General features: G+C 38.2%; 1 protein-coding gene across 1 annotated transcript in view; it reads left to right on the top strand.

Annotated features, from left to right (window-relative positions):
* rnf41 (ring finger protein 41) overlaps positions 1-20,891 on the top strand; it is a 32,067-nt gene extending 11,176 nt beyond the window's left edge. The window contains exons 3-6 of the mRNA XM_061925393.1: positions 845-1,113; positions 9,275-9,410; positions 9,544-9,647; positions 19,813-20,891. Of these exons, the coding sequence (XP_061781377.1) occupies positions 845-1,113; positions 9,275-9,410; positions 9,544-9,647; positions 19,813-20,167 (864 nt within the window). The 3' untranslated portion in view covers positions 20,168-20,891. The remainder of the gene's footprint in view (positions 1-844; positions 1,114-9,274; positions 9,411-9,543; positions 9,648-19,812) is intronic.
* The last annotated feature ends 6,107 nt before the right edge of the window (positions 20,892-26,998 follow it).

A 26,998-nucleotide genomic window follows, 5' to 3' on the forward strand; every position in this document is an offset into this window, starting at 1 on the left:
CGCTAAGAGCGGAAGTGATGTCACGTTGCGGAGGTTTTTGAAAGAAGGTAAATAAAGTGGTCCTCGTGTAAACTGGAGCCTCCGTGTTTGTTATTTTGTAGTTTCATACAGTATAGGCGACATTTATAAACCCTCGGTTACACTTTTTTAACTAGATTCAATCTTGCACGTGGAAAGTTTAAGTGAGGGCTTTAGTTGCGGCGCATGGACTTAATTTATAAGTAAAGGTAAGACCATAATAAAGTTTTTTTAATTAAATGTGCTTTTTTGTGTGCTACAGTTTGTATGTGTAAAGTTAAAGTTAAGTTAAAGTACCAATGATTGTCACACACACACACTAGGTGTAATGAAATGTGTCCTCTGCATTTGACCCATCCCCTGGTTCACCCCCTGGGAGGTGAGGGGAGCAGTGGGCAGCAGCAGCGCCGCGCCTGGGAATCATTTTTGGTGATTTAACCCCCAATTCCAAGCCTTGATGCTGAGTGCCAAGCAGGGAAGAATGCTGGTATGAGCTTTTAAACATAACCCGTTAACTGCTGCCAATCAAATGGTGAATAAGATACTCTTTAGGGTTCATATGTTTGTAAATCTGACTGTGATGAAGTCAGTGCCTCACCAGCCATCAACCTCACCGCACGTCACTGCTTACTACATATATCTAGCTTTTGTGCTATAGTGTGCTTAGTTGTTGTGTAGCTGCTAGCTCCTACTAGCCTACCATGTTTATGACGTGACTAAACTACAAGAAAATACCAACCTTTTGTGCTTATTGTAGGACATTATAGCGGTAATGTAAAAGCATCAAAGCATGATGAACAGCGTTTCAATATTCCGTCCCCCTCAGGCGCCGCACTGCGAGCACGCCTTCTGCAATGCCTGCATCACGCAGTGGTTCGCCCAGCAGCAGATCTGCCCCGTGGACCGCACGGTGGTGACGCTGGCCCACCTGCGGCCGGTGCCCCGCATCATGCGCAACATGCTGTCCAAGCTGCAGATCAACTGCGACAACGCCACCTTCGGCTGCACGGCCACACTTCGGCTGGACCAGCTGCAGTCGCACCTCAAGGACTGCGAGCACAACCCCAAGAGGCCCGTCAAGTGTGAGGGATGCGGGTGAGTGTCAAGTCTCCTTCTCCACCTGCAGAGCCATTTACATAATAAATATGTAAGGATGTATTCCTGAATCATATGTTTTACCATGGACCTACATGACATCATTCTCTAATTTGAATCATTTCCGCATGTGCATGTAGTTTTTTTCAAAAGAGGCTAAAAAAAGTGATGCATACACGCTACAGGCCCAAAGTTTGGACACTTCTTCTCATTCAATGCATTTTCTTTATTTTCATGACTATTTACATTGTAGATTGTCACATCAAAACTATGAATGAACACATGTGGAGTTATGTACTTAAAAATAAAAGGTGAAATAACTGAAAACATGTTTTATATTCTAGTTTCTTCAAAATAGCCACCCTTTGCTCTGATTACTGCTTTGCACACTCTTGGTATTCTCTCCATGAGCTTCAAGCACACCTGTGAAGTGAAAGCCATTTCAGGTGACTACCTCTTGAAGCTCATGCAGAGAATGCCAAGAGTGTGCAAAGCAGTAATCAGAGCAAAGGGTGGCTACTTTGAAGAAACTAGAATATAAAACATACCATACCAACTTTATTTTATTACTTTAAAAACAACCACAGTTGAAGAACAAAGGGCTGTACACCACAAAGAAATAGAGGCAAAGGACAGACTAAAATATAACAAACAGAACAGAAGTAAAATACACATTGAAAAAGCAAATACAAATTACCCTCAGAACAATTTGTTGGATAAAAAGAAGTTAAAAAAGTTTAAAAATCAGTTTAAAGTCTCATGCTGGGTTAAAAGCCAGTGAATGAAAATGGGTTTTTCAGTTATTTCACCTCTTTTTGTTAAGTACATAACTCCACGTGTTCATTCTAGGGATGTCCCGATCCGATATTTTGATCGGATCGGCCGCCGATATTTGCCAAAAAATGCGTATCGGCAAGGCATGGGAAAATGCCGATCCAGATCCAGTTTTAAAAAAAAGTCCAGTCCGTGTTTTCCAACACACCTATTTAAATAATACATTCCACTTTTCTGCTGCTCCCTAATTTCCGTTCCGCATTTTCCAGCACACCTTCAACACATCCACAGGTCTGTGGATTCTCACGCAGTTGTTTTTAGCTGCTGGCATTACACGACAGGCTCTTCTCACTCTTTCCTGTGTCTCCCTCTCACAGACAGCAAGCGCACCTTCTTACACACGTCACATACTGTCACGTCATACGTCACATACTGTCACGTCATACGTCACGTACGTATACGCCGTCCCCAAGCAGGTAGCAGTATGGCTAACGTTAGCTGTGATGCTAGCGCAGCCGTGCGAGCAAAGCTCCCTCTAAGGTGCGCGCCTGTGCAATTGCGCACGGCAAATCTATGCCACGCACAAAATCAAATAAAAAAATAAGCACATAACAATTTTCGACACACGGACACGACAGAGAAAACAGTTTACGTCATCATTGTTCAAATATTGTAACGTCTGTCGAGACGCTTATCTCCATTCTGTGCCACACGTCCACACCATCAAAATGCTGAGGCAAACATTTCCACATCAACACCGTATGAAAAAAAAAGGGATTTTTTTTTAGTTGTGATTTCCTTCTCTGCATGAAAGTTTAAAAGTAGCATATGTTAATGCAGTATGAAGAAGAATGTTTTAATGTAGACACATAGAATCATCATACTGCTGTGATTATATGCATCAAGTGTTCATTCAAGGCTAAGGCAAAATATCCACATATATATGGTGTATCGTGACATGGCCTTAAAATATCGCAATATTAAAAAAAGGCCATATCGCCCAGCCCTTGTTTCAATGATGCCATTTATGTTTGTCATGTATAATTTTGTCTATTTTGTGTTTATTCTTGAATAAACAGGTCAGTTTCTTGTTACCAACCATTGTGTATTATTCAAACTCCCCTAATTCAGCTGGCTAGTTGTTATCAAGAGTACTAAAACCCTTTTCAACATGATTCTGACAACTAAGTAGGCTAAATAACTTTAAACTTTAATACATGCTCGGATAGGCCAGTATCGGTCAGTATCGGTATCGGATCGGAAGTGCAAAAACAATATCGGTATCGGATCGGAAGTGCAAAATCCTGGATCGGGACATCCCTAGTTCATTCATAGTTTTGATGTGACAATCTACAATGTAAATAGTCATGAAAATAAAGAACATACATTGAATGAGAAGGTGTGTCCAAACTTTTGGCCTGTACTGTATATAAAGACAAATATTTCTGTTATAATTACCAAAATAACAGAATACCTTTACTGTAACACCCTTGGCATGTAGAGCAGTGTTTTTCAACCACTGTGCCGCGGCACACTAGTGTGGGGATACAGTCTGGTGTGCTGTGGGCGATTATCTAAATTGGGAGGTCGTGGCGAAGTTGGTAGAGTGGCCGTGCCAGCAATCGGAGGGTTGCTGGTCACTGGGGTTCAATCCCCACCTTCTACCATCCTAGTCACGTCCGTTGTGTCCTTGGGCAAGACACTTCACCCCTTGCTCCTGATGGCTGCTGGTTAGCGCCTTGCATGGCAGCTTCTGCCATCAGTGTGTGAATGGGTGAATGTGGAAATACTGTCAAAGCGCTTTGAGTACCTTGAAGGTAGAAAAGCGCTATACAAGTATAACCCATTTATTATGTATTTATTTATTTAATTTCACCTATTTGGGTTAAAAATATTTTGTGCAAAGCAGTAATTATAGTCTGCAAATGATGTGTTGTTGTTGAGTGTCGGTGCTGTCTTGAGCTCGGCAGAGTAACCGTGTAATACTCTTCCATATCAGTAGGTGGCAGCAGGTAGCTAATTGCTTTGTAGATGTCGGAAACAGCGGGAGGCAGTGTGCAGGTAAAAAGGTGTCTAATGCTTAAACCAAAAATAAACAAAAGGCGAAAGAAAAGGCATTGAAGCTAAGGGAAGGCTATGCAGAACGAAACTGAAACTGAACTGGCTACAAAGTACCGTATTTTCCGCACTATAAGCCGCCCCGGGTTATTAGCCGCACCTTCAATGAATGGCACATTTCAAAACTTTGTTCACCTATAAGCCGCTCCGGGTTATAAGCCGCACCTACGCTGCGCTAAAGGGAATGTCAAAAAAACAGTCAGATAGGTCAGTCAAACTTTAATAATATATTACAAACCAGCGTTCTAACAACTCTGTTCACCCCCAAAATGTAATGTGCAAATGTGCAATCACAAAAATAGTAACACTCAAAATAGTGCAGAGCAATAGCAACATCAATAACTCAACGTTGCTCGAACGTTAATGTCACACAACACACAAAATAAACATTTAAAGCTCACTTTCTGAAGTTATTCCTGATCCATAAATCCCTCAAATTCTTCTTCGGTGTCTGAATTAAAAAGTTGGGCGAATACGGCATCCAAAATGGCCGGCTCCGTCTCGTCGAAGTCATCAGAGTCAGTGTCGCTGTTGTTGTCCAGCAGTTCCGTGAATCCTGCCTTCCGGAAAGCTCGGACCACAGTTGAGACCGATATATCCGCTCAGGCATTTACAATCCACTGGCAGATGTTGGCGTATGTCGTCCGGCACTGTCTCCCTGTCTTAGTGGCGCAGGTCATCTTGTTGCTTCCTCCACCTACGCACCATTGATTCATATATGTTCAATTCTCTTGCTGCTGCTCTATTTCCGTGTTCTACTGCGTGACTTATTGCTTTGAGTTTGAATTCTGCGTTGTACGCGTGTCTCTTAATAGGAGCCATTTTGTGGTCTTTACTGATGTAAACACACAAATGAAATGAAACGTAATATCCGCGCGCTTCTTCTTCTACGGGGGCGGGTGGTTGCTTACAGTAGAAGAAGAAGCGCTTCCTCTTCTATGGGGGCGGGTGCTTTCCTTGGCGGTTGCTTACCGTAGAAGAAGAAGCGCTTCCTCTTCTACGGGGAAAAAAGATGGCGGCTGTTTACCGTAGTTGCGAGACCTAAACTTTATTAAAATGAATATTAATATTAATCCATATATAAGGCGCACCGGGTTATAAGCCGCACTGTCAGCTTTTGAGAACATTTGTGGTTTTTAGGTGCGGCTTATAGTGCGGAAAATACGGTAAACAAAAACAGAATGCTGGACGACAGCAAAGACTTACTGCGGAGCAGAGACGGCGTCCACAATGTACATCCGAACATGACATGACCATCAACAATGTCCCCACAAAGAAGAATAAAAACAACTGAAATATTCTTGATTGCTAAAACAAAGTAGATGCGGGAAATATCGCTCAAAGGAAGACATGAAACCGCTACAGGAAAATACCAAAAAAAGAGGAAAAAGCCACCAAAATAGGAGCGCAAGACAAGAACTAAAACACTACACACAGGAAATCAGCAAAAAAGTCAAAATAAGTCAGGGAGTGACTTGACAGGTGGTGACAGTACTTTGAGACAAGAGCTATAGTGATGCATGCTTGGTTATGGTTTGAATTCGTATCCAACAATTGCGACAATTACTTTTTACTGTCAACTGAGTTTCGTGTTTTAATGATTTCTGCTGGTGGTGTGCCTCCGCATTTTTTAAACGCAGAAAATGTGCCTTGGCTCAAAAAAGGTTGAAAAACACTGATTTAGAGGGTCTAAATACTGGCTAAATATAGCAACCAGGGTTACTTAATTGTCAACACTAATCTCTCCTGCTACGTCTTCTTATTCTCTGGCAGACCAGTTGCGTATGAGCAAAGTTGTGACACATACCGCTACATAACAGGAGTCTTTTTTGGCAGTTCAAATTGTTTGGTGGCGGACCAACATAATTAAACGCGTGAATGCGAAACACGCCTGTGAAGTGCACTATGTCTGCTGTGTTTGTGAAAAACAATCTGTGAACGTGACATGCACAACAATAAAGTGCCTTGTTTATGATGATGTAGAAAAGAGCCTGAAGCTTTAATATGCACAAGCCAACTTAAACAACACGTGAAAAGAGTCAGATGACAACAAACATTGCCAAGATGTCAATGTTATTGATGTGCTAACTTCACTAGCCTGGGGAACCTCACTCTATGTTCTATAATGCAACCCCTGGCAAAAAAAGGATGCAATCAGCAGACTTGGAGGATGTTCATTCAGTTGTTTCATTTTGTAGGAAAAAGTAGGTACACACAACTACAGTCATTTCATTATCAACTTCCTGGCTGTAAGAAACTCTAAATGAAATCAATAGTGTAGGAGCCTCGATGATGTTCAAGTTAGGGATGTCCCGATCCAGGTTTTTGCACTTGGATAAACACAAAATAGACAAAATTATACATGACAAACAGAAATGGCATCATTGAACTAGGGCTGGGCGATATGGCCTTTTTTTAATATTGCGATATTTTAAGGCCATATTGCGATACACAATATACATCTCGATATTTTGCCTTAGCCTTGAATGAACACTTGATGCATATAATCACAGCAGTATGATGATTCTATGTGTTTTGATTGATTGATTGAGACTTTTATTAGTAGGTTGCACAGTGAAGTACATATTCCGTACAATTGACCACTAAATGGTAACACCCCAATAAGTTTTTCAACTTGTTTAAGTCGGGGTCCACTTAAATTGATTCATGATACAGATATATACTATCAGATATATACTATCATCATAATACAGTCATCACACAAGATAATCACATTGAATTATTTACATTATTTATAATCCAGGGTGTGGAGGGGGGCGGCGGATGTAAGTGTCAAAAAGACAGCCAAAAGAGTTTGATATGAGAATAAATCTAAAGTTAAAATATAGGGTAGAAAGGCACCAATTTGCAGGAAATGTAGTCTTGATTTTCAAAATGTTCTTTCAAGGCTTGCATGTCTACATTAAAACATTCTTCTTCATACTGCATTAATATATGCTACTTTTAAACTTTCATGCAGAGAAGGAAATCACAACTAAAAAAATCACTAATTCTTTCATACGGTGTTGATGTGGAAATTTTTGCCTCGGCATTTTGATGGTGTGGGCGTGTGGCACCGAATGGAGATAAGCGTCTCGACAGACGTCACAATATTTGAACAATGATGACGAAAACTGTTTTCTCTGTCGTGTCCGTGTGTCGAAAATTGTTATGCGCTTATTTTTTTATTTGATTTTGTGCGTGGCATAGATTTGCTATGCGCAGAGGACGCTTAAACAGTGCGCAATTGCACAGGCGAGCACCTTAGAGGGAGCGTTGCTCGCACGGCTGCGCTAGCATCACAGCTAACGTTAGCCATGCTGCTACCTCTCTGCTGGGAGAGGGCGTATACGTATGTGACGTATGACGTGACAGTATGTGACGTGTGTAAGAAGGTGCGCTTGCTGTCTGTGAGAGGGAGACACAGGAAAGAGTGAGAAGAGCCTGTCGTGTAATGCCAGCAGCTAAAAGCAACTGCATGAGAATTCACAGACCTGTGGATGTGTTGAAGGTGTGCTGGAAAATGCGGAACGGAAATTAGGGAGCAGCAGAAAAGTGGAATGTATTATTTAAATCGATGCGTTGGAAAACACGGACCGGAGTTTTTTTTAAAACTGGATCTGGATCGGCATTTTCCCATGCCTTGCCGATACGCAATTTTTGGCAAATATCGGCAGCCGATCCGATCCAAATATCGGATCGGGACATCCCCACTCCGGAGCGACTTATAGTCCGAAAAATACGGTACTTGTTTATTTTGACAAATGTGCCGTTTTGCACTGCAACTGTCAATTAAAGTCACTTTCTACATATATGTAGCTTTTGTGCTATAGTGTGCTTAGCTGTTGTGTAGCTGCTAGCTCCTAATGTGTAGTGTTCAATAGCTTATACACTACTGCCATCTAGTGTCTCAAAACTGCATCTACATTCCAATCTACTGCAATTATTTTACCACCTTAGCCGCGCTCATCCTACCTGGCTACCAGACACCTTCTCCACTGATAAATAGCACCCTTGTTCAGTTGGAAATTGTATTACTGTATTTATTGGCAGGATTAAATAGGTCATCAAAAAATATCAATAATTATCAATATCGATCAACATAAAAATGTATATTGTGATAGTTTTCAGCCATATCTCCCAGATATTTTATCCCAGACTTATGTTTTTTTCCTTCTTTATTATGCATTTTCGACCGGTGCGACTTATACTCCGAAAAATACGGTATTTTAGTTTATTTAAATAATACGAAAATGTATATATTGCATGCTTAGAATAATTATAAGGTACACTTTATTTGTAATTATTACATTTGTCTGAATAATTTGATGACGTACTATTTTATACTGCTTTAATACAGTGAAGAATATGTACCTGTTTAATTGCCTATATGGCGGAAGGATCTGTGTGGTAATATGGTTTGGACACAATGTATTATGGGTAATGGCAGTCAGGTATGGTGGAATCGAGCCACACAGTTTTTTTTTTACCTTACTCTTACTTTTTCTAACTCAAACACACATACTGTACAGCAGATCTAAATGTGTATATATCATTTATACACACATACACGTTGCCCCCCCCCCCCCCCCCCCCAACACATTTTTTCCCTCAATGTGGCCCCCCAAGTCAAAATATTTCCCCAGCTCAGGTAGGTGGTGTCTCTTGATGAAAGAGTATGAATGAATCATGTCAGGTTCAAACCCTCATGACATCTATTAAACGAGACAAGAAGCAAGGAATTAAACAGAGACAGAATTAAATTTGCATGGACACTGTACCTTTCACAGTGTCTCAACACGCTCTGGCGAATGATTGTATGCCACCTCTTTTATTTGGACTTTCCCTGATTACATGGCAACAGCTGTTTCTAAGGGACGTGGGTCGTAAACAGCCATCGCCTTTGATTACAACAGTTCAAAGAAAAGGTCGTAAAACAGTTCACAGAAAAGGTCGTAAAACAGTTCAAACAAGAGGTCGCCTTGAGGGAAGTCAGGCCCTGCTTCCTTTCCGCTTTGTAGTTCTTGGGTCAAGACAATATATTTCTGTTGATTACAATACATGAAAGAAACAGAACACCTTCATGTTGCTTCCCATCCTACACAGTGGAGTTTTACCAGCCTTTTGATTGGTAGGTTCAAAGACAGCTTTTGTCCTCTCGCCGGGAACTCATGGAAACACAAAGTTTTGTGATAACTTAGAAACAATTATTGTAACAAATCATGTCCGTCACGAAGGCAGATATCTTTATTGTCCTCCCCTGTGGCAGCCTGGAGATGCCCAAAGACGAGCAGCCCAACCATAACTGCATCAAGCACTTGCGGAGTGTGGTCCAGCAGCAGCAGACCAAGGTCTCGGAGCTGGAGAAGACTGTCGTGGAACATAAACACCAGCTGGGTGAACAAGTAAGGACAAACTGTCTCTTCAAAATAAAAGTTCTCCTGGATCCGAGCGAGCGAGGAGCTGCTTGGACCTTTTTTAATAAAAGGAGGGTGTAGCGAGCTCTTTTGGACTCACTGTGGCGCTCTCACACTCCAGAAACGTGACATTCAGCTGCTCAAGGCGTACATGCGCGCCATCCGCAGCGCTAACCCCAACCTGCAAAACCTGGAGGAGACCATCGAGTACAACGAGATCTTGGAGTAAGTCTTCTTCTGTGCTCCTGCCTGATATTTGTATACAGTGTCTGACAATCATGCATGATATTTGTAAACCGTATCTGACAATCATGCATGATATTTATAAACAGTATCTGACAATCCTGCATGATATTTATAAACAGTATCTGACAATCATGCATGATATTTATAAACCGTATCTGACAATTAATGCATGATATTTATAAACAGTATCTGACAATCATGCATGATATTTATAAACCGTATCTGACAATTAATGCATGATATTTATAAACCGTATCTGACAATCATGCATGATATTTATAAACAGTTTCTGACAATCATGCATGATATTTATAAACCGTATCTGACAATCATGCATGATATTTATAAACCGTATCTGACAATTAATGCATGATATTTATAAACAATATCTGACAATCATGCATGATATTTGTATACAGTATCTGACAATCCTGCATGATATTTATAAACGGTATCTGACAATCATGCATGATATTTATAAACAATATCTGACAATCATGCATATTTTTAAACAGTATCTGACAATCATGCATATTTATAAACCATATCTGAAAATCATGCATATTTATAAACAGTATCTGACAATAAGGCATGATATTTATAAACCGTATCTGACAATCATGCATGATATTTATAAACAGTATCTGACAATCATGCATGATATTAATAAACAGTATCTGACAATCATGCATGATATTTATAAACAGTATCTGACAATCATGCATGATATTAATAAACAGTATCTGACAACAATGCATGATATTTGTATACAGTATAACAATCATGCATATTTATAAACAGTATCTGACAATCATGCATGATATTTATAAACAGTATCTGACAATCATGCATATTTTTAAACAGTATCTGAAAATCATGCATATTTATAAACCGTATCTGACAATCATGCATATTTATAAACAGTATCTGACAATCATGCATGATATTTATAAACAGTATGCATGATATTTATAAACAGTATCTGACAATCATGCATGATATTAATAAACAGTATCTGACAATGCTGCATATTTTTAAACAGTATCTGACAACATGCATATTTTTAAACAGTATCTGAAAATCATGCATATTTATAAACCGTATCTGAAAATCATGCATATTTATAAACAGTATCTGACAATCATGCATGATATTAATAAACAGTATCTGACAATAATGCATGATATTTGTATACAGTATAACAATCATGCATATTTATAAACAGTATCTGACAATCACGCATGATATTTATAAACAGTATCTGACAATAATGCATGATATTAATAAACAGTATCTGACAATCATGCATGATATTTATAAACAGTATCTGACAATCATGCATGATATTAATAAACAGTATCTGACAATCATGCATGATATTTATAAACAGTATCTGACAATCATGCATGATATTAATAAACAGTATCTGACAATAATGCATGATATTTATAAACAGTATCTGACAATCATGCATGATATTAATAAACAGTATCTGACAATAATGCATGATATTTATAAACAGTATCTGACAATCATGCATATTTTTAAACAGTATCTGAAAATCATGCATATTTATAAACCGTATCTGACAATCATGCATATTTATAAACAGTATCTGACAATCATGCATGATATTTATAAACAGTATGCATGATATTTATAAACAGTATCTGACAATCATGCATGATATTAATAAACAGTATCTGACAATGCTGCATATTTTTAAACAGTATCTGACAATCATGCATATTTTTAAACAGTATCTGAAAATCATGCATATTTATAAACCGTATCTGAAAATCATGCATATTTATAAACAGTATCTGACAATCATGCATGATATTAATAAACAGTATCTGACAATAATGCATGATATTTGTATACAGTATAACAATCATGCATATTTATAAACAGTATCTGACAATCACGCATGATATTTATAAACAGTATCTGACAATAATGCATGATATTAATAAACAGTATCTGACAATCATGCATGATATTTATAAACAGTATCTGACAATCATGCATGATATTAATAAACAGTATCTGACAATCATGCATGATATTTATAAACAGTATCTGACAATCATGCATGATATTAATAAACAGTATCTGACAATAATGCATGATATTTATAAACAGTATCTGACAATCATGCATGATATTAATAAACAGTATCTGACAATAATGCATGATATTTATAAACAGTATCTGACAATCATGCATGATATTAATAAACAGTATCTGACAATAATGCATGATATTTGTATACAGTATAACAATCATGCATATTTATAAACAGTATCTGACAATCACGCATGATATTTGTATATAGTATGACAATGATATTTATAAGCAGTATCCTTGGCGGTTGCTTGCGTAGAAGAAGAAGCACTTCCTCTTCTACGGGGAAAAAAGATGGCGGCTGTTTACCGTAGTTGCGAGACCGAAACTTTATGAAAATGAATCTTAATATTAATCCATATATAAAGCGCACCGGGTTATAAGGCGCACTGTCAGCTTTTGAGTAAATTTGTGGTTTTTAGGTGCGCCTTATAGTGCGGAAAATACGGTAAGTAAAAAGGTTAATCAAAATAAGTATGTAAAAGTGGGTAAAAAGGTCAAATAAGCACCTGTTTGGGTTAAAAATATTTTTTGCAAGCCAGTAATTATAGTCTGCAAATGATGTGTTGTTGTTGAGTGTCGGTGCTGTCTAGAGCTCGGCAGAGTAACCGTGTAATACTCTTCCATATCAGTAGGTGGCAGCAGGTAGACAATTGCTTTGTAGATGTCGGGAACAGCGTGCAGGTAAAAAGGTGTCTAATGCTTAAACCAAAAATAAACAAAAGGTGAGTGCCGCTAAGAAAAGGCATTAAAGCTTAGGGAAGGCTATGCAGAACGAAACTAAAACTGAACTGGCTACAAGGTACCGTAAACAAAACCAGAATGCTGGACGACAGCAAAGACTTACTGTGGAGCAAAGACGGCGTCCACAAAGTACATCCGAACATGACAACAATGTCCCCACAAAGAAGGATGAAAACAACTGAAATATTCTTGATTGCTAAAACAAAGTAGATGCGGGAAATATCGCTCAAAGGAAGACATGAAACTGCTACAGGAAAATACCAAAAAAAAAGAGAAAAAGCCACCAAAATAGGAGCACAAGACAAGAACTAAAACACTACACACAGAAAAACAGCAAAAAACTCCACATAAGTGAGATGGTGATGTGACAGGTGGTGACAGTACACCTACTTTGAGACAAGAGCTATAGTGATGCATGCTTGGTTATGCTTTAAAGTCATATCCAGCAATTGTGACAACCACTTTTTACTGTCAACTGAGTTTAGTTTTTTAATGATTGAAAAAATGTGCCTTGGCTCAAAAAGGTTGAAAAACACTGATTTAGAGGACTAAAATGAGAGTAAAACTCAAAAGCATGTACCGTATTTTCCGCACCATAAGGCGCCCTGGGTTATAAGCCGCGCCTTCAATGAACGGCATATTTCAAAACTTTGTCCACCTATAAGACGCCCCGTGTTGTAAGCCGCATCTAACTGCGCTAAAGGAATGTCAAAAAAACAGTCGGATAGGTCAGTCAAACTTTAATAATATATTAAAAACCAGCGTGATGTGGGCGCGCACGGAGTCGTATATCAACATGGACGGAGCTGCGTGAAAAAAGCCACCCGGCCTCTTCGCGTAAACTTACCTTAACCACTCGCTCATCTTTTCTTCATCCATCCCTTCGAGTTAGCTTTTATGATGACGCCGGCTGGAAAGGTCTCTTTTGGCAAGGTCTTCCTTTTGAATATCACCATGGGTGGAAGTTTCTGGCCATTAGCATGGCAAGCTAGAACCACAGTGAAGGATGACTTCTCATTCCCTGTGGTGCGAATATTCACCGTACGTGCTCCCGTTGTATCCACAGTGCGGTTCACAGGAATATCAAAAGTCAGTGGAACCTCGTCCATGTTGATAATGTTCTCTGGCCGGATCTTTTTTTCAGCTATCTTGTTTTTACAATATGCACGGAAAGTAGCCAGCTTTTCTTGAAAGTCTTTAGGCAGTTGCTGTGAAATAGTAGTCCGTGTGCGGATGGAGAGATTGCGTCTTTTCATGAACCGGATCCCTGTCGCTTAGTAGGAGCCATTTTGTGGTCTTTACAGATGTAAACACACAAAGGAAATGAAACGTAATATCCGCGCGCTTCTTCTTCTTCTACGCGGGCGGGTGGTTGCTTACAGTAGAAGAATAAGCGCTTCCTGTTCTATGGGGGCGGGTGCTTACCTTGGCGGTTGCTTGCGTAGAAGAAGAAGCACTTCCTCTTCTACGGGGAAAAAAGATGGCGGCTGTTTACCGTAGTTGCGAGACCGAAACTTTATGAAAATGAATCTTAATATTAATCCATATATAAAGCGCACCGGGTTATAAGGCGCACTGTCAGCTTTTGAGAAAATTTGTGGTTTTTAGGTGCGCCTTATAGTGCGGAAAATACGGTAAGTAAAAAGGTTAATCAAAATAAGTATGTAAAAGTGGGTAAAAAGGTCAAATAAGCACCTGTTTGGGTTAAAAATATTTTTTGCAAGCCAGTAATTCTAGTCTGCAAATGATGTGTTGTTGTTGAGTGTCGGTGCTGTCTAGAGCTCGGCAGAGTAACCGTGTAATACTCTTCCATATCAGTAGGTGGCAGCAGGTAGCTAATTGCTTTGTAGATGTCGGGAACAGCGTGCAGGTAAAAAGGTGTCTAATGCTTAAACCAAAAATAAACAAAAGGTGAGTGCCGCTAAGAAAAGGCATTAAAGCTTAGGGAAGGCTATGCAGAACGAAACTAAAACTGAACTGGCTACAAGGTAAACAAAACCAGAATGCTGGACGACAGCAAAGACTTACTGTGGAGCAAAGACGGCGTCCACAAAGTACATCCGAACATGACATGACAATCAACAATGTCCCCGCAAAGAAGGATGAAAACAACTGAAATATTCTTGATTGCTAAAACAAAGTAGATATCGCTCAAAGGAAGACATGAAACTGCTACAGGAAAATACCAAAAAAAGAGAAAAAGCCACCAAAATAGGAGCACAAGACAAGAACTAAAACACTACACACAGAAAAACAGCAAAAAAACTCCACATAAGTGAGATGGTGATGTGACAGGTGGTGACAGTACACCTACTTTGAGACAAGAGCTATAGTGATGCATGCTTGGTTATGCTTTAAAGTCATATCCAACAATTGTGACAACCACTTTTTACTGTCAACTGAGTTTAGTTTTTTAATGATTTCTGCTGGTGGTGTGCCTCCGCATTTTTTCAACGCAAAAAATGTGCCTTGGCTCAAAAAGGTTGAAAAACACCGATTTAGAGGACTAAAATGAGAGTAAAACTCAAAAGCATGTATGTCAAAAGCAGTGTTGGGTTAGTTACTGAAAACCAGTAACTAGTTACAGTTACTAGTTACTTTATTTCAAAAGTAACTCAGTTATTAACTCAAGTTACTTACACCAAAAAGTAATGCGTTACTGTGAAAAGTAACTATTTAGTTACTTATTTTTTTTCTTCTTTTATTTTTAAAGCTCCCATTAATGCCCTTTTAGCCTTCATTTCAGTACTGTTATTGCACTGGAGAATAATACAATCTGTTGATCAACTTGACATGCATTTTTATTTTCCTTTTAACATAATGCAAAACAGTGCAACATAAAAAGGCATTTCTCCTTTCTTTAAACTTGGACCAATGACCATTAATAAAAAACAACTTAAAGTGCAACATAAGAAGGCACATCATCTTCCTTGAAACATAGGTAGTGAAATAAAGGCTGACATCTGGAGTGATGCTGCTGTCTTCCACACTTGGAGCCATGGATTGTAGAATCCTTGTTTTCAGTGGCAGGATCATTGACACAGATGGTGAAGTTTCAGTGCTCAGTAGAGATGGAACACTTTTGAGGGGTTTAAGCACCTAGAGGACCTCATCTGCCACTCTCACATCATCATCAGACAGGGTGACATTTGTCTTCAGGGTGTTGTGGGTCAATGCAGAGTATATAGCTGCCTGCTGCTCCAACATATCATAAGTGGAGTTCCACCTCGTTGGGACATCATGTATGAGCTTTATGAGTAGTCAGCTTTAGCATTTCTTGCTTTGTTTTAAGCAGATGAGCAGCTGTTGTGCTTGGGTGGAAGTAGGAAACCTCCTTCCTGATCCTCCCAAGGAGGCGCTCCATCCTATTGACTGAGATGTGATGCCAAATTCACTACATGTGCAAAGCACCTCTCTGTGGTCCCAGTCCTGCCTCATTCACTGTAATTCTTTGATTTTTGGCATTATCACGTGCGACTGGGATATCTTTATCTTCCATTCCTCCACTGCTTGTGTCAGTACCTGCGGCAAGGTGACTCTCGTAGAGGGGGCGCGTGTCGATCTTCTCATCTCCCAGTCTGCTGTGATGAAGTGAGCGCTTATTGTCAGGTTCAAATACAGGACATCTGTTACACAAGACAAAAGGCAAGGAATCAAACAGAGACAGAATTCAATTTGGACTCAATTGAGGAGAGACGGCTTCAACCTGTAACCTCTTACAGTGTCTTAGCACGCTCTGACGAAGAAGGTTCTCGTCTCCTCTTTTAATTCAGATGTTCCATGTTCACGCACCAACATATGTCACAATAGGAATGGGGAGGTATGTAAAACAGTCATTGTTTTTGGTCGCTTTGAAGTCCAAGAAGAGGACTTCTCGGGCTTGGCTCTTCCTGGATCCAGCTGGGGCAGGTGTTGGAGGACAATGGACAACCCCTCCCGTCTCCTGTCCACAGTGACTTCAAGAGGGCAGCGTGTCGTAAATAGCGTTGACCAAATAGTTGGAAGAGAGTTTGTGAATTACTTCAAAGAGAGTTCGTTTAACACTTCAAAGAGAGTTCCTCCAGGAGTTGAGCACATCCTGCCATCTGTCCGTGCTGAAAGCACAGTGGCATTTCACGAGCCTTCATCCTTTTGTTAGGCCTCGAAATACAGCATTCATAATACAACATTTCTTTTGTGATAACTTACAAACAATTATTCCAACACTTATAGTTCCCCATAAACGTCCACCCGTCTGTCATGAGCGCAACAGATGATGCTCGGGATAGTTCATCCACAACGTTTTTCTTCTCCTGCTCATAAAGATCTGACACAATCTTATCGCTGAAGTAGATGCGCGACGGGGTGTCGTAACGTGGCTCAAGCACGTTCAGCATGTATTTAAAACCCTCGTTTTGCACAACAAAGTCTGCACCTATAGACACACCGATTAAATGGCGCAGGGGCGTTCAAGCTCCTCTGTTACTCCGCTCGCCATGACCGCGCTGTGTGTGGACTAGAGATGCGCGGATAGGCAATTTATTTCATCCGCAACCGCGGCAGAAAGTCGTCAACCATCCGCCATCCACCCGATGTAACGTTTGATCAGAACTGCATCCGCCCGCGATCCGCCCGTTGTTATATATCTAATATTAATAAAAAAAAAAAAAAAGGGTGAAAACTACGCGAATTGCACCTTGTGCAGACAAGATTTTTCGATCGGACACGGAGGAATTAGCGATGTAAAAGACCACGTTGGGACAAAAAAACACAAGTCTAATGCCGTTGCTAGCGATACAAGTGGAAAACTTTCAACGTTTTTCGTCGCCCAAACAGATTCTTTGGATGTGATAAATGCCGAAGTTTTATTTACGGAGGCAATAATTGAGCATGGACTTCCAATCGCACTGGCTGATCACATGGGACAGTTAATAATGTAATGCAACCTTTAAAAATCATTACGCGGTGATCGCGATCCCAAAAATAAACTTTTCTTGCATGATAATGTCCAGAAAAATTCGCTTTATATTACTATAGAGTCCTTTTAACGAATGAGTTTGATGGTTTATCACAAACCTTAAATGAAAGAAGTCCTTTGTTCTCCTGCAGCATGGCCTTGCTTTGTGTTTGGTGCGCCATCCTGTCGGCTGTATTTCACAGCACGACATACTGTTAAAAGTGTTTATACTATTTATACTTTCAATTAACAAATTGAAGTCTTGTGAAAGGTTGACAGGATAACTGGCATTAACTGTCAAAATAATTTCAAACTATTGAAGTTAGCTTACAGAATAAACATGTCAATCAACCCATATGATTTTTGCTGTAATATTTTTGTTTTGAAAAGTCACTGTGACTGATAGAAAAGTGATGGTTTTAGCAACATTTTAACCTGTCTGAATGCTAATAATCATTTTGCGAGCAAGCAGGTAAGCTACGCGGGCGGAGCGCGCGGAGTGACCCATGTTACGAGCCCCCGGCCACGGGGGTGGCGGGCTGCGCGTGACGCCGGCCGCGGCGAAAGCGGACGAGGCGGGGTGTCGGTGCGGTGGACGCGGTAGTGACCCTGGACGTGCGTCGGGCCCTTCTCGCGGATCGCCTCAGCTACGGCTCCCGGTGGGGCCCTCTCGGGGGAAGGAGCCTCGGTCCCGGACCCCGGCGAGGCGTCCCTCCGCTCCGTAAAAGTGTCCATCTCTTTTTTTTTTTTCTTCTGTTGTGGCATATGCTGCAGGTGCCTGCTCGTTTTTCGTATGTGGGTAACAACATTTAACTATGTATATATATTTCCCAATTGGTTTAACTGCCACCCGCAAAAAAAAATAAAATAAAAAAAATATCTAATTAATCCGCCCGACCCGACCCGCGAGCGGATAAAATCTTATTTTTTTTAATTTCATCCGCCCGATCCGCGGATAATCCGCGGACTCCGCGGTTGTGTCCGCAAACCGCGCATCTCTAGTGTGGACTGAACGTGCCAACAACTTTTTTTTTTTTGATGAGGTGGCGACTTGCCGCCTTCCGCCCGAATGCAGCTGAGATAGGCTCAAGCACCCCCCGCAACCCCAAAAGGGACAAGCGGTAGAACATTGGATGGATGGATATCAAACCGCGGATCACGTGTGTGTCCCTCCCCTCCCCACACACGCCTCTTTTCTTCTCTCCGGCGTGTGACAGAGGAAGATTCAGAAGAACGACACCGCAGCGCTTGTTTCTAGTCGATACTAAAAAATAACGTAAAATAACACAGTAACGCATCATGTAGTAACGGTAACTGAGTTACTGGATATAAAAAATAACGCGTTAGATTACTCGTTACCGCCGAAACTAACGGCGTTACAGGCGTTAGTCCCAACACTGGTCAAAAGACAAGATCAATTTGTCAGGTGCAAACACTGTTGACATCTACTAATCAGACAAGAAGCAAGGAATGAATCAGAGACGGAGTTTAATTTAGCTCATGAGGAGACACGTGTTTTGGGCTGTACTCTAGTTACAGATCCAAACTACGTTCTAAAGAAAAGCCCGTGCGCCTCCTCCATTTATTAGGAAAATGGCCCTATTACATCACGGTGACTGAGGGAAGGGGGTAATCTCGACAACTCCAGTAAGACACAATATATGATAATACAAAAATGCAAATATGTTGACACTTGGTGATATCGCCCAGTCTCTTCTCTGCTTTGTCTGGTCTTGGAACCAAATATTCGGCCTTGGCTGCCAGCAGGCCGAGTCTGCACACAACACTGATAACGAGGCTAGCAATCTTTTGGATTGCTAGCTCTGCACAAATTGACAATACTTTATAGTATGGCCCTTAAGCATAAAGTTATGATGATAATATATACATAATTATTCTAACATTTCCCTCCTGTTTATCACATAACTTCCCCAGAATCTTCTTATCCCCAATAACTTCTTCTTCTTCTTACGATTTTCAGTTAATAGTTAATTTCTTTAGGGCCAAGTTATGTTTACACTCAGAGTTCAACATCATCATATTTTTATATATATATAGTCACCGTGATGTAATAGGGCCATTTTCCTAATAAATGGAGGAGGCGCACGGGCTTTTCTTTAGAACGTAGTTTGGATCTGTAACTAGAGTACAGCCCAAAACACGTGTCTCCTCATGAGCTAAATTGAACTCCGTCTCTGATTCATTCCTTGCTTCTTGTCTGATTAGTAGATGTCAACAGTGTTTGCACCTGACATCAAACCGATGTCCCAAAATGAGCACTTTTTCCGGAAAATTCCTCAAAAGCGCTCCGCTTGACTCCACCCCCTTGTCGTTCAGGTGGGTGAACTCCATGCAGCCCGCCCGGGTGACCCGCTGGGGCGGCATGATCTCCACGCCGGACGCCGTGCTGCAGGCCGTCATCAAGCGCTCGCTGAAGGACAGCGGCTGCCCGCTCTCCATCGTCAACGACCTGATCGAGAACGCCCACGAGCGCAACTGGCCGCAGGGCCTGGCCACGCTGGAGACGCGGCAGATGAACCGCCGCTACTACGAGAACTACGTGGCCAAGCGCATCCCGGGCAAGCAGGCGGTGGTGGTGATGGCGTGCGAGAACCAGCACATGGGCGAGGACATGATCCTGGAGCCCGGCCTGGTCATGATCTTTGCACACGGCGTGGAGGAGATCCTTTAACTCGCCTCCTCCTCCTCTTCATTCAAGGGAATACCGCCGCCTTAAAGCAAGGACCACATTGTTGCCGAGCAGCGTACGACTGACGGGAACCATGAGACATTTAGTGCATTACATCATTGATTGTTGCAACTCTACTTTCCTCCTCACGTTCTCTCACCATCCTTACAGAGCAGCCCTTTCTAAGAACCTCACTGGTGTACATGTTGTAAATACAAATACTATATTGAATCTTCATTTTCTGCTTCTATCGTCCATCCTCTGGCCCCGCGCTGTGACTATTCTGTGCCATTCTCCTCTTATTTATTATTGTATTTCTCTTGCCTTTTTTACCGTCACACTTTCAAAAAAAAAACTGCTTGAAATATTAAATTTGGCCTTTCTCGGTGCATTTGAAGTTAACATCCGTCGTGTCGTGTCGTTTCAGATGTGAAGTTGATGATTTAACACGCGTTTGCCTTTTTTTTTTTTCCTTCCGATGCGTTCCTTCTTGTGCGTTCATTCAGCTCTGATTGTTTACGTGTCTGGCAGCGGCGGAGATTGTAAAAAAGCCAGTAAACCTTTTTTTGAAGAAGTGAAGGGCTCGTCGCCATCAAACTGTACGGACTTAAATGTGCCCTTTTTTTTTTTAATTCTCTTTGCTAATGTTTTAGTTGGTTCTGTGTCTTTATGTATCACGTTGTACAGACAAGAATAAAACGTCAAAAGAATGTAGACGCTCACTAGATACTTGACAAAACCTCCTGTTATTTCTACGTCTTTGGCAAAATGTGGCGAAGGGGTCTTCAGCCTCCACGTTGTATTGATGTTATGTCGTTTTGTGTATGAAAGTTGGCTTCTTTTTACACTTCAATAACTTGAACTCAAGTTTAAGTAAGGGAAGTGCTTGTCGTGTGACGACCTAAGAATATGGCCGTGTGAGGTAAGCTGGCTCATTTCCAAAATGAAGTCTTTGTTGTCGTAATTATAAAAAATGTTTTAAGTGTTTTTATTACTCTGGGCATTAAAACAAATCTTAACACATTTTAGAGTGATTTAAAAAAAAAAAAAATTTAGTGTTTTTATTACTCAGGGTATTAACATTTATTTTTAATATTTTAGTGTTTTTATTACTCTGGGTATTAAAATTTATTTTTAATATTTTAGTGTTTTTATTACTCTGGGTATTAAAATGTATTTTTAATATTTTAGTGTTTTTATTACTCTGGGTATTAACATTTATTTTTAATATTTTAGTGTTTTTATTACTCTGGGTATTAAAATGTATTTTTTAATATTTTAGTGTTTTTATTACTCTGTGTATTAAAATGTATTTTTTAATATTTTAGTGTTTTTATTACTCTGTGTATTAAAATTGATTTTTAAGTTTTTGTTTATGCCCAGAGTAATAAAAACACTAAAAAAAAAAATCACTCTAAAATGTATTTTTAAGATTTGTTTTAGAGTGGACAATGTGTGTTAAAAGCTTAATTATTGAAAGCATTTAAAAACAACTAAATTTTGTGAAAAAAAGATAACATTTAATGTACTATTTATCTTAAAGATTCCTTTGAGCGTTTTGTTTTACTTTGGCCATTAAAAAACCCTCTAAAAATAAACATTTTCAATGAGTCCAGTAGAGTGAACAACGTGTTAGAAATGTAATTGATAAAATACATATTTTAAGAAAAAACTAAACAAATAGCATACTATTTAAAAAAATATATATATATTTCATGTACCAATCATAACTTTAGTAAAGATTTTTTTTTGTTTTTATTACGCTGGGATTTTAAAACAAATGTAAAAATTACATGTTTCAATGAGTCCAGTAGAAAGAACGTGTTAGAAGTTTATTTTGATAAAATGCATATTTTAAGAAAAAACTAAACAAATAGCATACTATTTAAAAAAAAAAAAAAAAAACCCAAAAAAAATAAAAAATATTTGATGTAATAATCATAACCTAGGTAAAGATTTTGTTTTTATTTTTAAAATTACATGTTTCAATGAGTCCAGTAGAAAGAACGTGTTAGATGTTTCTTTTGATAAAATACATATTTGAAGAAAAAACTAAACAAATAGCATACTATTTAAAAAAAAAAAAAAAAGATACAATATTTGATGTAATAATCATAACCTAGGTAAATATTTAGTTTTTATTTTTAAAATTACATGTTTCAATGAGTCCAGTAGAAAGAACGTGTTAGAAGTTTTTTTTTTTAAAATACATATTTTAAGAAAAAACAAACAAATAGCATACTTAAAAAAAATATTTGATGTAATAATCATAACCTGGGTAAAGATTTTGTGTTTTTATTTTATTTTTTTATTATTAAAAATTACATGTTTCAATGAGTCCAGTAGAAGGAACAATGTGTTAGAAGTTTAATTTGATAAAATACATATTTGAAGAAAAAACGAAACAAATAGCATACTATTTTTTTAAAGATAAAATATTTGATGTAATAATCATAACCTTGATAAAGATTTTGTTTTTATTTTAGAAAAATTTAAAAATTACATGTTTCAATGAGTCCAGTAGAAAGAATAACGTGTTAGAAGTTTATTTTGATAAAATACATATTTTAAGAAAAAACAAAACAAATAGCATATTATTTAAAAACAAAAAAAAGGATCAAATATTCGATGTAATAATCATAACCCAGGTAAAGATTTTGTTTGTGTTTTTATTTTAAATATGTTTTTAAAATTATGTTTCAATGAGCAGTCGAAAGAACGTGAAACATATTTTAAGAACAAACGAAACAAATAGCATACTATTTAAAAAATTAAAAAATATAAAATATTTGATGTAATAATCATAACCTAGGTGAAGATTTAGTTTGTGTTTTTATTTTATTTTTTTAAATGTAATTACATGTTCCAATGAGTCCAGTAGAAAGAACAATGTGTTAGAAGTTTATTTTGATAAAATACATATTTTAAGAAAAGATGAAACAAATAGCATACTATTTTAAAAACAAACAAAAAAAAAGATAAAATATTTGATGTAATAATCATAACCTAGGTAAAGATTTTGTTTGTGTTTTTAATTTTTTTAAAATCTAAAAATGACATGTTTCAATGAGTCCAGTAGAGTGGACAACAACATGTGTTGGAAGTTTATTTTGATGAAAAACATATTTTAAGAACAAACGAAACAAATAGCATACTATTTAAAAAAAAAAAAAAAAAAAAAAGAAATATTTGATGTAATAATCATAACCTAGGTAAATATTTTGTTTGTGTTTTTTTTTTAATTTAAATTACATGTTCCAATGAGTCCAGTAGAAAAAACAATGTTAGAAGTTTATTTTGATAAAATACATATTTTAAGAAAATATGAAACAAATAGCATACTATTAAAAAAAAAAAAAAAAAAAAAAAAAGATAAAATATTTGATGTAATAATCATAACCTAGGTAAAGATTTTGTTTGTGTTTTTAATTTTAAAAAAATCTAAAAATGACATGTTTCAATGAGTCCAGTAGAGTGGACAACGACATGTGTTGGAAGTTTATTTTGATAAAATATATATTTTAAGAAAAAACGAAACAAATAGCATATTATTAAAAAAAAAAAAAAAAAAATAGATAAAATATTTGATGTAATAATCATAAGCTAGGTAATTATTTTGTTTGTGTTTTTATTTTTATTTTTTAATAAAAAAATGACATGTTTCAATGAGTCCAGTAGAAAGAACAACGTGTTAGAAGTCTATTTTGATAAAACACATATTTTAAGAAAAAACGAAACAAATAGCATACTATTTTACAAAAAAAGATAAAATATTTGATGTAATAATCATAACCTAGGTAAAGATTTTGTTTGTTTTTATTTAAAAAAAATGTTTTAATTATATGTTTCAATGAGTCCAGTAGAAAGAACAACGTGTTAGAAGTCTATTTTGATAAAATACATATTTTAAGAAAAAACGAAACAAATAGCATACTATTTTACAAAAAAAGATAAAATATTTGATGTAATAATCATAACCTAGGTAAAGATTTTGTTTGTTTTTATTTTTATTTTTTTTAAATTATATGTTTCAATGAGTCCAGTAGAAAGAACAATGTGTTAGAAGTTTATTTTGATAAAATACATATTTTAAGAAAAAATGAAACAAATAGCATACTATTTTAAAAACAAACCAAAAAAAAGATAAAATATTTGATGTAATAATCATAACCTAGGTAAAGATTTTGTTTGTGTTTTTAATTTTTAAAAAATCTAAAAATGACATGTTTCAATGAGTCCAGTAGAGTGAACAACAACATGGTTGGAAGTTTATTTTGATAAAATACATATTTTAAGAAAAAACGAAACAAATAGCACATTATTAAAAAAAAAAAAAAAAAAAAAAAAAGATAAAATATTTGATATAATAATCATAACCTAGGTAATTATTTTGTTTGTGTTTTTATTTTTATTTTTTAATAAAAAAATGAGTTTCAATGAGTCCAGTAGAAAGAACAACGTGTTAGAAGTTTATTTTGATAAAATACATATTTTAAGAAAAAACGAAAACAAATAGCATACTATTTTACAAAAAAAGATAAAATATTTGATGAAATAATCATAACCTTTGTAAAGATTTAGTTTGTGTTTTTATTTAAAAAAAATATTTAAATGACTTATTTCAATGAGTCCAGTAGAGTGGACAACAACATGTGTTGTAAGTTTATTTTGATGATATATTTTAAGAAAAAAACTAAACAAATAGCATACTATTGTGTGAAAAAGATAAAATATTTGATATAAAAATTATCATAATCTCGATAAAGATGTGTTTGTGTTTTTATTAAAATGACATTTTTCAAATAGTACAGTAGCGGACAAGTGCGTTAGAAGTTTAATTAACGAAATACATTTTTATGGAGAAAAAAATTAATAACATACTATTTTGTAAAAGAAAAAAGGTCAAATATATTTTCAATAGTATTTAACAGCGTGTTAACATGATCAACAATACAGATTTGTCCCAATCTACGAGCTGACTCCGTGCAAAAAGCGATGTTACGAGCCTCCCCGCCGCTAGATGGCGTAGCGCATGTCACAGTCAACCCACTAACATCCGACCACAACATCCGGTCTTACTCGCCAGCTTGTTAGCTAATTGCTAGCAAGTCATAACTTTGTTTTTTCACCCGTGGAAGGAAAGGAAGTGAGTGTGAAATACTCAAGTAATGACATTCATTAAGTTAAAGAAAGAAATGAGAAAAGAGTGTTTAGCTGGCTAACTTGGTGAAGCAGTTGGACCGTATCACTGAAGTAAGAATGAGTCACCAAGGACGTCAAAATAATATCCACCCGGCGGACATTTATCCATGAAAATATGGAGAAGCTGTTCGGAAGAGATACCATGGTACGTAAGTAACAATAGCGCCATTATTATTACTTAGAGTGTTACTTCAGCAAACTAATGTAGTTGTTTGTACTTCAGTCTATTGTATTGTTTTTAATTATACAATAGTTGTTATCTAAAAGGGTTTCAAAAGTCATGCTACTTGTGAAAATTGTGCTGTTTTCTTTTATTTTGCATCACAGAACCAATTAAACGTGTACCCCCGTAACTTTCCCTACTATAATAGTTCTTCAATTATTATTATTAATAATAAAATATGTTAGTTGGGTCACAATAGCAATGGCAAACACTAATAAAAAGTGCACTGCAAAAGGTCAGTGTTCAAAAACAAGAAAAAAAAATTAGGGGTATTTTATTTGAACTAAGCAAAATTGGACTCGGACATGGGAGGAGTTCGGTGAGGCCATGGAAAACGACTTCCGGACGGCTTCGAAGCAATTCTGGTCCAGGAAGGGGAAGCAGTGCACTACCAACACCGTGTATGGTGAGGATGGTGTTCTGCTGACCTCGGCGGATGTTGTGGATCGGTGGAGGGAATACTTCGAAGACCTCCTCAATCCCACCAACACGTCTTCCTATGAGGAAGCAGTGCCTGGGGAGTCTGTGGTGGGCTCTCCTATTTCTGGGGCTGAGGTTGCTGAGGTAGTTAAAAAGCTCCTCGGTGGCAAGGCCCCGGGGGTAGATGAGATCCGCCCGGAGTTCCTTAAGGCTCTGGATGCTGTGGGGCTGTCTTGGTTGACAAGACTCTGCAGCATCGCGTGGACATCGGGGGCGGTACCTCTGGATTGGCAGACCGGGGTGGTGGTTCCTCTCTTTAAGAAGGGGAACCGGAGGGTATGTTCTAACTATCGTGGGATCACACTCCTCAGCCTTCCCGGTAAGGTCTATTCAGGTGTACTGGAGAGGAGGCTACGCCGGATAGTCGAACCTCGGATTCAGGAGGAACAGTGTGGTTTTCGTCCTGGTCGTGGAACTGTGGACCAGCTCTATACTCTCGGCAGGGTCCTTGAGGGTGCATGGGAGTTTGCCCAACCAGTCTACATGTGCTTTGTGGACTTGGAGAAGGCATTCGACCGTGTCCCTCGGGAAGTCCTGTGGGGAGTGCTCAGAGAGTATGGGGTATCGGACTGTCTGATTGTGGCAGTCTGCTCCCTGTATGATCAGTGCCAGAGCTTGGTCCGCATTGCCGGCAGTAAGTCGGACACGTTTCCAGTGAGGGTTGGACTCCGCCAAGGCTGCCCTTTGTCACCCATTCTGTTCATAACTTTTATGGACAGAATTTCTAGGCGCAGTCAAGGCGTTGAGGGGATCTGGTTTGGTGACTGCAGGATTAGGTCTCTGCTTTTTGCAGATGATGTGGTCCTGATGGCTTCATCTGGCCAGGATCTTCAGCTCTCACTGGATCGGTTCGCAGCTGAGTGCTTCAGCAACTGGGATGAGAATCAGCACCTCCAAGTCCGAGTCCATGGTTCTCGCCCGGAAAAGGG

The sequence above is a fragment of the Nerophis lumbriciformis genome, linkage group LG01 (assembly GCF_033978685.3).
Source record: "Nerophis lumbriciformis linkage group LG01, RoL_Nlum_v2.1, whole genome shotgun sequence".
Lineage (NCBI taxonomy): Eukaryota > Metazoa > Chordata > Actinopteri > Syngnathiformes > Syngnathidae > Nerophis > Nerophis lumbriciformis.